Source organism: Eriocheir sinensis, chromosome 41 (genome assembly GCF_024679095.1).
Source record: "Eriocheir sinensis breed Jianghai 21 chromosome 41, ASM2467909v1, whole genome shotgun sequence".
In the NCBI taxonomy this organism is placed as follows: Eukaryota; Metazoa; Arthropoda; class Malacostraca; order Decapoda; family Varunidae; genus Eriocheir; species Eriocheir sinensis.
This window is the reverse complement of record NC_066549.1, coordinates 1,709,682-1,722,369: the sequence shown is the minus strand read 5'-3', so window position 1 is coordinate 1,722,369 and position 12,688 is coordinate 1,709,682. Positions and strand designations below refer to the sequence as shown.

The following is a 12,688-nucleotide window of genomic DNA, read 5'->3' as shown; positions in this document are numbered from 1 at the left end:
TAATCTACGTGCAGTAGGACAGGACAGAAAAGATGAAGGCTCCTCCCACCACCTCTCCCTCCGGCAACGTGCCGGCAGGAAAATAGTTAGAGAACACCATGTACCTTTAAGGAAGAAAGGGACATGGAAATTTTACAGTAAAGAGAGAAATAAGAGGAAATTACTACCCTTAACTTACACTACTGGTAACCTAAGCTGTGGGGGAAAGTGACTTCATTACATAAGAACATAAAAACACAGAAACACAAGGAGAATGCAAGAGGACGAATGGCCTGCACAGGGCAGCCTCAGGATCCCCCCTAATACTCAAGATGGGTGAGGTGTAGTTTCAGGGGCACAGGGGAGGCTTGATCCTCGTTTTACCGGCGGTACTAGGCACGGCACCAGAGAAGGAAGAGACTGGGAGATATTTCCATGGTAACGCAGGCCGAAGAAAGAAGAATTGCTGATGCTGGGCGATCCAATCAAATGCAGACGTAGGAGGCGAGAGAAGGCAATCAAAGAGAGAGCAAGTAAACAACCCCCGGCGGAAGAAATTCATGCCTTATCGGTGTATCTCTTTGGCTGAAGGAAGAGGGGGAGGAGGAGGTGGTGGTGGTGCTAGGCGTTGAGATAAAGGAGAGAGCCCAAGAACTAAACAACACAGATGCTAAAAGAAGGGTTGATAACGAGCTTCAAAGAGAGAGAGAGAGAGAGAGAGAGAGAGAGAGAGAGAGAGAGAGAGAGAGAGAGAGAGAGAGAGAGAGAGAGAGAGAGAGAGAGAGAGAGAGAGAGAGAGAGAGAGAGAGAGAGAGAGAGAGAGAGAGAGAGAGAGAGAGAGAGAGAGAGAGAGAGAGAGAGAGAGAGAGAGAGAGAGAGAGAGAGAGAGAGAGAGAGGAAAACAGATATAACAAAGATCTATCTGGCTAATACGTTTCAAGAGATGTTTTGATCCTAACCTTATGCAAAAGTATTAGTTATAGCAAGGAGGAAATATGATACACAGAAGAGGAGGTTTTATTAGATTATCTCGACATGATGGTTATTATTATGAAGAGATAAATCATGGGTTTGAAAGTATACTAATGTCCTAAATTACTAATATACTAATAATGAAGATATATCATGAGTTCGATAATACACCAATACCCTAGATTAATAATATACCTATAATGACATAGTGCAACTACTACTACTACTAACAATAATAATCTTGATGATATATATATATATATATATATATATATATATATATAGATATATATATATATATATATATATATATATATATATATATATATATATATATATTCCCTGCTCTCACTTCTTCCTTTACCGCAAAAAAAAGATTCCATTCAGAAGACAAAGGAGTGAGTAAATATTTTTCGAGGATTCATTTCATGTTTATCTTCCTTACCTTTCTCACGTGCAGGCCGAGAAGTCCCTGTAGCTTGACGGGGTTCAGAAACGCTCCATCAGAACCCATAACACTGAGCCATACACACGCGGAGGGCGGTGGAGGGGGCAGACCAGCGCTATCCTTATCTTCCCCCTTCTCTCCCTCTCCTCCTCTTGTCCCTTCCTCCTCCGATCCACTTTGAGACGAACCATTTATGTCCGTGCCGCCCTTCCTGTTGTTCTTGTTGTTGTAGTAATGGTAGTAGTTGTGGTAGTTATGATGTGGTTTACGCGGCTGGTGAAGATGCTGGTTGTTGTTGTTGGTGGTGATGGACGTGGTGGTATCGGAGTAGTAGTAGTGGTGGTCGTGGTGGTGGTGGCTGTGGTGGTGGTACGGGGAGTGGCCGCCGTAGACTGAGACCACCTCCACCTTGTTTCTTTGGCCTGAGGTGTTCCGATCGCCGACCACTTTCAGAACCTCCTGTAGAAGCTTCCCCAGTACGCCACCGCCTCCCTGGGAAGTGAAATAGGGACATGAGAAACTATACGCCACTTCTACAGTTCAACTCGGTCATTGTAAGCGCTCAACTTACTTATACAAGGGTCAGATTCTCATAAGATTTCCTGTTTAGTTTCCTCAAGCTTACTAACCAACCATGTTTCGAACTCAGACTAAGAACTAAGAGGACTAACCAAGAGAACGAGGATCTAAGACAATAAGAACAGGAATCAGCAAAAAAGCCCCTCAGGATAAGTCAAAGCAGGGGTCCGTTCGGTAATTTCAGACTTGAGAAAGATATTCGCGACAATGGCTTTAAAAACAGAGAGGTATATGGCTCAAATTGATTTAGCAGACTTGTAATGAGCGCAAATACATCGATAGATAATTAAAAGAATAAATATGTTAGATGAATTGAAGGTTAAGGTAAGAGAGATGGGGTTGTGGTAGATAGGTTGAGTTTATTTAGCAGATATGTGGTGAGTGCAAGTACGATAGAGACCTTGCAAAAAAAAGTACATTAAATGAACTTATGGATAATGAAGGTAGGATATATGGTGTTAGGGTTTTAGTAGTTGCCCGTCCTATATAAAACAAGCACACAAAAAGGAAATAAATAAGTCTGCAGTAAAACACTCAAGTTGAAGAAGAGAAATGGAAGCGGGGAGAGAAAACAACGTAGAATTTATAGCCAAGTTGCGAAAAATACAACTGAAAACGAGAAAAAGTAAGAAAAAACTTCGGTAAATTAATAGAAAAAAAGTCTCGTAAAGTTGAAAAATGTTAGAAAAATAAGTGAAAAAGGGGGAGTGTAGAGTCTAATGGATTTTAGTTTCCATTGTAAGAGGCAGTTTTTATTAGGATGGAGAGAGAGAGAGAGAGAGAATGTGTTTGTGTGTGTGTGTGTGTGTGTGTGTGTGTGTGTGTGTGTGTGCGGAACTTGCTTTACCCAGCCTTGACACACACACACACACACACACACACACACACACACACACATGCAGATACACCCGAACACACACACGCCATTATGCTAATCAGGGTAATTCGTAAGAGCTATTCATAGTTTCCGTCATTTCCCGGTAGGTGGAGCGCGCGCAGAGTCGGGTCAAGGCGAGACAGAGGCGTTACACGGAGAATTATTACCTGTGTGTCTCTCGTGCTACCTGTCTGCTTATGGGCTTCTTTATATACCTGCAAAAGTGGTATATCTCTTTATGCACTGATCTATTTTTTTCTGTTTTCTATCTATTCTATTATTATTATCTCTATTATGTAACTATTATTGTTAGTTATCTATATAACGAACACATGCACATTTATCTTTGATCATAGACACAAGATGAGTATTTTTCTTAGTTTTTGTGAACCTAAAATTCTTTAAGACTAGAAGCAAAAACATTCTCTCTCTCTCTCTCTCTCTAATGGCTGGCCACGATAATCTAAATCTTCACGGAAAAAGCGCAACTCGGTAACCCATAAATTTCCGAACTCACACACACACAAAAAAAGGAGCGGAAGGAAATAAGAAAAGAGAAAATAGATGAGCGAACAGAAGCTGCGTTATAACCCGCGGACGACAACAAAAAAGGAATCGGGTAATAGGATACGAAAGACAAATAGTATAATAATAGATAATGAAAATAATGATAGAGAGAATGATGATGATAAACTGGAAGAAAGAAACGTTAAGTAATATTTAGTCTCAACGTGTATAGAATAAAAAGAGGAACCAGGAAATAAAACACGAAAAAGAGAAGATACAATAATGGTAATAAAGATAATGATGACGATAATAATGATAAAGAAAATGCTAATAATAAAGTGGAGAAAAAATCACAAAAGAACTAGAGAAAGACAACGAAAAAAAAGAAAATAGAAAACAAGACATATGAAAGACAAATGCTAAAATAATGATACCAAAAATAGAGATAATAAATATAATAATAAGAGTAGTAGAAAGAATCACAAACCCACACATTCAGCACCAGCGCGTACAAAGAAAGAAAGAAAGAAAGAAAGCGTGTATAAGTGTGACCAGAGCGCGCCCGAGTAACTAATCTCCTCCCATCTTCCTTAATTCGTTTTCTTTAATAGAGCAAATGGAACCAAGAACCAACCGTCGCCGTCACCATTATTGCCGGAAGAGTCGCCCTTTAATGCATCACGGCCCATTAAAGGGGGGCAATGGGGCGCCTGTGTGTGTGTGTGTGTGTGTGTGTGTGTGTGTGTGTGTGAGAGAGAGAGAGAGAGAGAGAGAGAGAGAGAGAGAGAGAGAGAGAGAGAGAGAGAGAGAGAGAGAGAGAGAGAGAGAGAGAGAGAGAGAGAGAGAGAGAGAGAGAGAGAGACACAGACATACATACAGACAGATACAGACAAACAGACAAAAATACCCAAAGGAACATCAGTGCAATCTGTTACGCAGAGTTCCTAACAGCTTTCTGGAGCCAACGTCAAAAAGTTTGTGTATGAGAGAAAATGCTTACAATTACGTCAAGAACAATGGTATCACGGGGAATCTTATGCCACATTTAGCACCAGAAGAAATATCACCAAGAGTTTATTCTTAACGAGATTTCCACCAGTCTGCCGCTAACTTTCCAATGTGTACAAGATAGTGGGCCGTATCATTAGACTTTTCGACGCCCTAACACACAAGGGTTTCGTAGGAGCTGGGGTAATTTCCAGGGGTACTTTTATGACCCTGGTTGTTGTCTGACCCTTCTTCTGTACCGTGAACGTAAAGAAACACTCATGAGAACACGATGAACCTCTTTCTCGGCCGTTAGAAATGACTAATATATGAGAAGGAAACGTCTAAGATTACCGACTAACGTGTCTGGGTGGAGATGTGAGAAACTCTACGGACACAGCCAGCCACCATTACATTACTCAGGTGCTCCAGTGATACAGTGTAAATCTCTCTCTCTCTCTCTCTCTCTCTCTCTCTCTCTCTCTCTCTCTCTCTCTCTCTCTCTCTCTCTCTCTCTCTCTCTCTCTCTCTCTCTCTCTCTCTCTCTCTCTCTCTCTCTCTCTCTCTCTCTCTCTCTCTCTCTCTCTCTCTCTCTCTCTCTCTCTCTCTCCCCGTACCCTTAAGCAAAGACCGAATCCATTAACTTCATTGTACTGTTTTCTTTCCTACTTACTCAAAGATGATAATGAAGTTTCAAAGTTACTCTGTACCCTGCTATCCCCTCGTTCTCTCTCTCTCTCTCTCTCTCTCTCTCTCTCTCTCTCTCTCTCTCTCTCTCTCATTACTTGTCTTTTAAATCTTCCTCTATTTTCTAACTGATTTTTCTTATAATTTTCGTGTCTCCCTAAGAGTGAATCATATTATATAGCTGCTTGTCTATCTGAAGCTACTTGCAATTATTTCGACCTCTTTGTGTCGTTTTCCTTTTTAACTACTTTTTCTATGATCTAACTTTCATCTTTCTCTTATTTTCTACGTCTTTTATGGTAAAACTAACTTATCTGTAATATTTTTTCGTCTGTTCCTATCTCCTTGCATGTATAGTGATCATAAACGTTTTAGAATTACAGCTCTATGAATCTATGAATATATTTTTATTTTTAAGAGGTTTTCAGGCGGATATTGGACTTTTCATTATGCGTGTGATCAATGGCAATTTTACAGACACATAAATAAGGGCGTCAAATATTGCTCTTTTTATATTCATGATCTTTATGGAAATTTAATTTTGATGTGATGATTGTGTGTGTAAGGGGGGGGGGGTGTATATGTGTGTGGATGTGTGTGTGTGTGTGTGTGTGTGTGTGTGTGTGTGTGTTTGTGTGTGTGTGTGTGTGTGTGTGTGTTTGGAGGGAGTAACACACACACACACACACACACACACACACACACACACACACACACACACACACACAACACACGTACTCATATAAGTGGCAATTAAACAAACAACGATGTCTTTCTTCTCACACTTTCTTAATTTTCTCCTTCTCTAAACATCCTCCTCTTCTTCTCAACTTCCTCCTGCTTTTCTCAACCTCCTCCTCCTACTCTTTTCTTCTTTCTCTTGAACTCATTGCGGCTTTACCAAACACATTTCCAGTTTTCTATGCTCTGTTCTTGCCAAATCCACTGATCACTTTTATTTTCGTCCACGCAGCTCTCCTAATACGTGGAAATCAATTTTTCAACCCACAGGTGACTCCCGTAATTGGTAACTCGATATAATCACCGTGTGTCTGAAATGTTCGTTTGTATAATTCTCTCTCTCTTTTAGGTTGGTTATTTGTGTCAATGTAAAAGTTCGCCGTTCTAATTTAGTTTAATTTGAAGTTATATCCATTACTAGGCGAAGCAATACACAGCCCCATTAAAGAAGACGTAACAGCGGACTCCTACCATTAGCTCTTTGGTTGGCTAATGGTATAAGAGATTCTGTGGTCGTAGTTATAATTCAAGGACTTTTCCTCCTCATGTAGTAGTCTGCCTTGTCAAAACTCCATTAAGGTTGACATTACTACCAACTCTTACCACTGACTCTATTGGTTTGCTAATGGTACAAGAGATTCTGAGGCCATAGTTAAATTTCAAGCACTTTTCATCCTCGTGTGTGTGTGTGTGTGTGTGTGTGTGTGTGTGTGTGTGTGTGTGTGTGTGTGTGTGTGTGTGTGTGTGTGTGTGTGTGTCGGTAAATTTATGATCGACTGCCGGACGGTCTCGTTATGAACTTACTAAACTCAACTCGTCATTTTAAAACTTTCTCTCCAGCCGCGTCCTCTTATTAATCATATTCGTTCCCTCTGACTTGCTGCTCTCTAGAGTTAACCACACGGACGGAAAAAAGAGAAAAGAGAAAATTAAAGAAGAAAAGTGAGGAAAATCTAATACCAATAAAACTTTTTCCCTCCCTTTTCTCTCTTCAAATTCATTTCTTATTTCATTTCTTATTTTTATGCTCGTTTGATTTAATAACACACAGAGTAAAAAGAAAAGAAATAAATGAAAATGAGTGAAAAATGAGGAAAACTTACTAACTATATACCTTTTTCTCTCCCCTTTCTTTCCTCATAGTCCTTTCTTCATATTCATTTCTTCACATTCATTTCTTATTCATGTTCCTTAAAGTTAACCATACACTGAGAAATAGAAAAGAACGAAGTAAACATGAGTGAAAATGATGAAAACAATACCTTTACAGCTTTTTATCTCCTCTTCCCTCTCATTATCATTTGTCTAAAGTTGACGACACACAGAAAAAGAGAAACGAGAGAAAATGAGTGAAAATGTGAAGAAACACATCATACCTATCAACCTTTCTCTTCCCCCTTTTCAATTACTCATTTTTCTTTTAGTTTCGTGTTCCAGAGTTAAACGCAGACATAAAAAAGAGAAAAAAAGAGACAAAATGAAAGAAAAAAGTGACGAAAATGTAGTATCGATGAACCTTTTTCTCTCCCTTTCTCTCTTCTCCATCGCTTCATATATTCTTTTCCTATTTCATTTCCTATTTCTTAGAGCTGACCACACACAGAAAAAAGGAAAACAGAGAGAAAATGAATAAAAAGCGAAGAAAACGTCACTCCTGTAAAAGGCTTTCCCTCCTCCCCTTCTCTCTCTTTTTTTATTAATTTTGCTCCTAACTTCGTATTCCCTAGAGTTAACAACACGCAGAAAAAGATAAATGAGAAAAGAAGAATTAGAAAAGAAAAAGAAAGAAGGAAGAAGAACATAATTATAAAACTTTTTCTAGGAAGACAACATGATTATACCTTTTTTCTCTCCCTTTTTCTTTTATTAATCAATTTCCTTCTGACCCTCTGACTTCGTGTTCTCTAGAGCTGACTACACGAGAGAGTAGAAGAAAAAAAAAAAAAATATTAAAAAAAAAAAAAAAAAAACAAAATATCTTTTCTTTCTCCCTTTTCCTTTTTATTTTCAATCTGTGTCAAAATTTTCTGTTTCTCAGAACTAAGAGAGAGTAAAAAAAAAAAAAAAAATAAAAAAAAAAAAAATAACATAAAGAGAGAGAGTATTCAAGTTCAGCACCTGTGCCCTGATGAAGTGGAAAATGACAATGACAACCAAACCTCAAAACCTCTCTCTGCAACGCAATTTTTATGACCGAAGAAGATGTGACAGTGTTTATGTTTTCCCTCCTTCCCTTTTTTCTTTTCCTTTGTTGTTATCCATTTTTTTCCATCTTCTTCTCTCCTTTTTTCCCTCTTTCCTTCCTTTTCCCCATCTTCTATCTCTCCCTCCTTACCTTTTCTTGCATCCATTCTTTATTTTTCTCACTCTTGTTCCCTCGTTCCCTTCTTTACTTTTCTCAATCACCTTTCCTTCCCTTTTCAACCTCCTTCCTATCCTACTTTCTCTCTCTCCTGTTCTTTTGCATCCCACCTCTTTTTCCTTTTATACCCTCGTTCCTTTCTTTCCTTCGCCCCAGCACTGCCTTTCCCTCCTTCCCTTCTTACGCCTTCCTTCCCCCACACACTACCGCCTCCTACAACCCTCCCTAGCCAGCGCTCTTTCGGTCAACGCTTCCCGGAAACCCGCTGATATTTATGCTCGGCGCCGCGAGTCACTTGAAGGCCCGACGACACGATTAGTTACCGTCGAGGTTGAATCGCGGGGGCGGCAGAAGCGATCCATTTATTGGGCCACGCGTTGAGGGAGGAGGGAGTGAGGGTTTGAGAGGGGGGGTGGGGGGGAGGAGGGAGGAAAGGTGGTGTTGGGAGCTGTGAGTTGATGGTAAAAAGGAGAGGAGGGAACGAGAAAAGGAAGGAAGGGAACGGGGGAAGAAGCGAGATAGGTAGTGGAGAAGAAAGAGGAGGTAAGTAAAAGGATGAAGGGAGAGTTTAGTGAGGAAAAAGGTTGCAAGGGGTCGATGGCTGGATACGAAAATAGGAAAGAAGGAAACGAGGGAAGGAGAGGGAGAGAGAGAGGAGGAAGGAGGGAATGCAAGAAAAGGATAAGAAAAAAGGTATATGAAGAAAGATGAGAGATGGGGAGGAGGGAGGGAAATAAGGTGGAAGAAGAGGGAAGAAAAGATGGTGTGAGCCAATGGGATGGGATGAAAAAGGAAAGAAGGGAAGGAGGGAAGAAATGAGAGATGAGAGGAAAGAAGGGAGTCAAAAAATGGAAAAGAAGAAGGGAGACAGGAAAGTTATGGACAGAGGAAGTTGAAAGAGGGAAAAAAAGGATTGAAAACTAAACGGGAGTAAAGGAAGTTAGGAATGATGGAAGGAGATATGAGAAGAAGGAAGAGGAAAGAGGGATGAAGGGAAAGATAGGGCATTGCCATCAGGGAGTCAGAAAGGGATGAAGGGAGGAATAAGGGAGGAAGGAAGGAAGGAAGGAAGGAAGGGAGGGAGGGAAAGGAACAGAGGGCATATGACCATCAGGGAAGCATGGAGAGAGGGAGGAAGGGAAGAGTATTATTGTATCGGCTAGCGTTCCAATACAGGCCATCGGATATATTGTTATTACTACTACCACCATCACTACTACTACTACTACTACTACTACTACTACTACTACTACTACTTTAACTACTATTGATTATGAAACTCCAGTATTAAATGACCACAATGATTCAAAGGCTTCCATAATCGCCACACACAACGAGATCAAAGGAGTGTGTTTGATTTCCTTTTTTTTTTTTTAAATGGCGTACAGAGTGAATGGTAATCTCATTGAAGTATTTATGTGGATCAAGGGGATTAGGAAGGATAATGGTGATAATTACTGGTTGCTAAAAATTGGAGTTATGATCCGTAGTGATTTTTTAAACTTAATATTTTTTGGTCGAGGAAAGTGATAGGTGAGAACATCCGTGTATCTCTCTATATCTCTTAGGTTCTTTTCCTCCTTTTATCTCTCTCTTTCTCTCTTGATCTCTCACCTTGTCTCCCTCTATCCGTCTCTCTCTCTCTCAGTCTATCAGTGTTTCCTTCAATCAGCATCTCTGAATCTCTCACAACTTTTAATTATCTCGCTTTTTATCTCTCTCTACCCATCCTTCTCTCAAACTCAATGACAGCCTTCCCCTTCACTCCTCTCTCAATGCTTTCTTAACCCTTCTCAGTCTCTCCCTTAATATGTCTATCTCTCAATTTCTCACAGTCTATTCCTCTATTTGTCTATGTCAATCTCTCACGGTTTATTTCTTTTATGATATCGTTTTCAAGATATCGAACTCTCTTCCTCAATCTGTCTATTTTTGTCTCATAGTCTCTCCCTCCCTCCTTCCGATCTCTCAGTGCCTATCTCTCAGTCTCTTAGTGTCTCCCTGTACTCGTCTCTCTCTCTCTCTCTCTCTCTCTCTCTCTCTCTCTCTCTCTCTCTTCATCGGTCTTTCTCCCTATGGTCAACTTGCTTGGCGGACCATAATCAGTCATCCGTCACGGTCCGTCGTTTGCTATTCTTTCTGCGTTTATACTGAGGGAGTGAGGTGACTTCGGGGGTAAAGGGTGGAGTAGGCATAACCTCCTCTTTTGATCTTTTTCGTCGTCGTTGTCGTCTTCTTCTTCTTCACTTTCCTTTTCATTCTGCTCCTCCTCCTCCTCCTCCTCCTTCTAGTTTTCCCTTATTTCTTCTTCTTCATCTTTTCATTCCTTTCCCTCTTCTTGTTTTTGTTCTTCTTGTTCTTGTTTTTTTTCTTCTTTTCTTCTTCATCTTCTATGTTTTTCTTTTTCATTTTCTTTTCCTTTTTCTAAACCCCTCTTTTTCCTTTTTTCCTTTTTTTCCTTTATCCCTTTTCTTCTTTGATTTGTTTTTCTTCCTTTCATTTCTTCTTCTTCTTTTTCATTTATCTTTTCCGTTTACTTTTCTTCATCCGTTTCTTGTTTTTGTTCTTGTTCTTGTTCTTCTTGTTCTGTATTTTCTTCTCTTTCTCCCCCTTCTTTTCCTTCTCCTTCTTCATCTTCTTCGACCTCCCATTCCCACTTTAAACTTGAAAATCCCATTATGCGTCTCCTCCTCTTTGACCAATCACAAACTTTCTGCAACTCTTCAATGTCTGTCTTCTTCGATCTTCCATTCTCACCCCGACCCTTAAATTATACCCAAGGATGCGTTCTCTCCGACCCCTCATCCTCACCTCGACCTAACTTCATGTCCTACAATACGTTCTCTATCTTTGCCTCATCCTCTACCACCTTTATTAGTGGGTCTGTGTGTGGTGAGGGATATTGAAGGGAAAGGAAATACTATCTATTATTCACATTTCGATAGTGCTCCCCTTCTTAGTTAGGTACGCCATTCGCTCGTATTCGCCTCCCTTCAGAGGCTTGGAACGTCGATAATACGAAATAATGGTCTTCGAAACAATAGAAAACTCACACACATACACTCTTCGCCCTATACTTGACAGCGAAGGGATTGGAGGAACGGAACGTGAGTGATAGGAGTAAATGGAGACAGTATATCAGGGACAGTGACTCCGTATGAAAGATGGGAAAAGATGAAAATGAAGAAGTCCTTTTAATTCTTGTCAGTCACTATTATAGTTGTTATGAGGTACCTTGTAGTCAAATACAGGCAGGATTGATGGTTATTTCGGCCTCCTCTCTATTGTTTGCATGCAGGAAAGAGTGTTGCGATCATTGATTCTTAATCTGTTTCGTCTCTTACAGTAAAACAAATATATAATGTCGACACCCAGTTTTTTAAAAGGTCTGGAACTTCGATATGATATAGTCTTATGAGCGTAAAACACACACTGTCCTTAATCTTTCTCCATAAGTCCACTAATATATCTCTTCTACTGTACTTGTGATAGAACCTAACCTAACCTAACCAATTACATCTACTTTTAATTGACGTAACTTTCTTCGTAAATATGATATCTGTGGTGAGGTATTTCTTAGGCAAAGCGAAGCAGGAGTGATGTTTATTTCGGCATCTTCTGTATTTCTTTTTATCCGGAGAACTGTGTTGCGACCATTTTTCTTCATCTGGTTTGACTCTTACAGTAAAAAAAAAGTGCATTACGTCGCCGCTGTTGGTCCATTAAACACTCGTACCCAAGCATCCCTCTGGGGGCGAGGAACCGTACTGTCACTCACTCTTAAGGGAGCGAAGACAAGAAGAGAGGCAGACTTGTGAATTGAGTTTGCATAATGAACGTAACCATGATTTAGAGAACGAGAGTTGGGAGAAGAGTCACGTTTTGGTTTTGTGAATGAACGAAGATATGAATGAAAAAATGAATGAATGAATGAAGGAAATAAGGAAGGAAAGAATGCATGAATGAAGGAAGGAAAGAATGAAAAAAATGAAAAAATGAAAAAATACTGACTGACAACGCATAAATGAATGAAGGAAAGAATGAATGAATGATGGAAGAATGGAAAGAAGAGCTGTAGTCAAGATGTTTTATAGGTTGGTAGGACAGGGAAGGTCTTAATTGCAGTTTGATGTTTGCAGGAATGAAGGAAGAAAGAAAATAGCGAAAGAAAGAAACCATCCACCGTCCTTCTCTGGCAAATCCTCTAACTTCATCTTTCCATGTGGTCTTCTGGGTGCCCTAACTTTCCTTACAATCTCTAGGGTCCCACTCGGTTGCTATAGCTGTCCATATGTTATCAAGTCTACGTATGATATGTATGACCTACCCAAGTCGTAAATCTCACAGTCTCCCAGTTTCTCCCTCAACCTGTCTAATAATCTTCCATAGGATCTCCTTCCACTCGTCTTTCTCTCTCTGGTTCAGAATATATTAGTCTCTCACCTTATCCGTTTATATTTCAATCTTGCTCACGGTCCCTCCTATCATCACTTTATCTCTCTATCTTCCCTACAGTCTCTTTCTCCACTGATCTATCTACCAATCTCTC

General features: G+C 40.0%; 1 protein-coding gene across 1 annotated transcript in view; it reads right to left on the bottom strand.

Annotated features, from left to right (window-relative positions):
• Window positions 1-12,688, bottom strand: part of LOC127009474 (putative neural-cadherin 2) — a 39,090-nt gene that overhangs the window by 25,838 nt on the left and 564 nt on the right. The window contains exon 2 of the mRNA XM_050882572.1: window positions 1,397-1,891. Coding sequence (XP_050738529.1) covers window positions 1,397-1,465 — 69 coding nt within the window. The 5' untranslated portion in view covers window positions 1,466-1,891. The remainder of the gene's footprint in view (window positions 1-1,396; window positions 1,892-12,688) is intronic.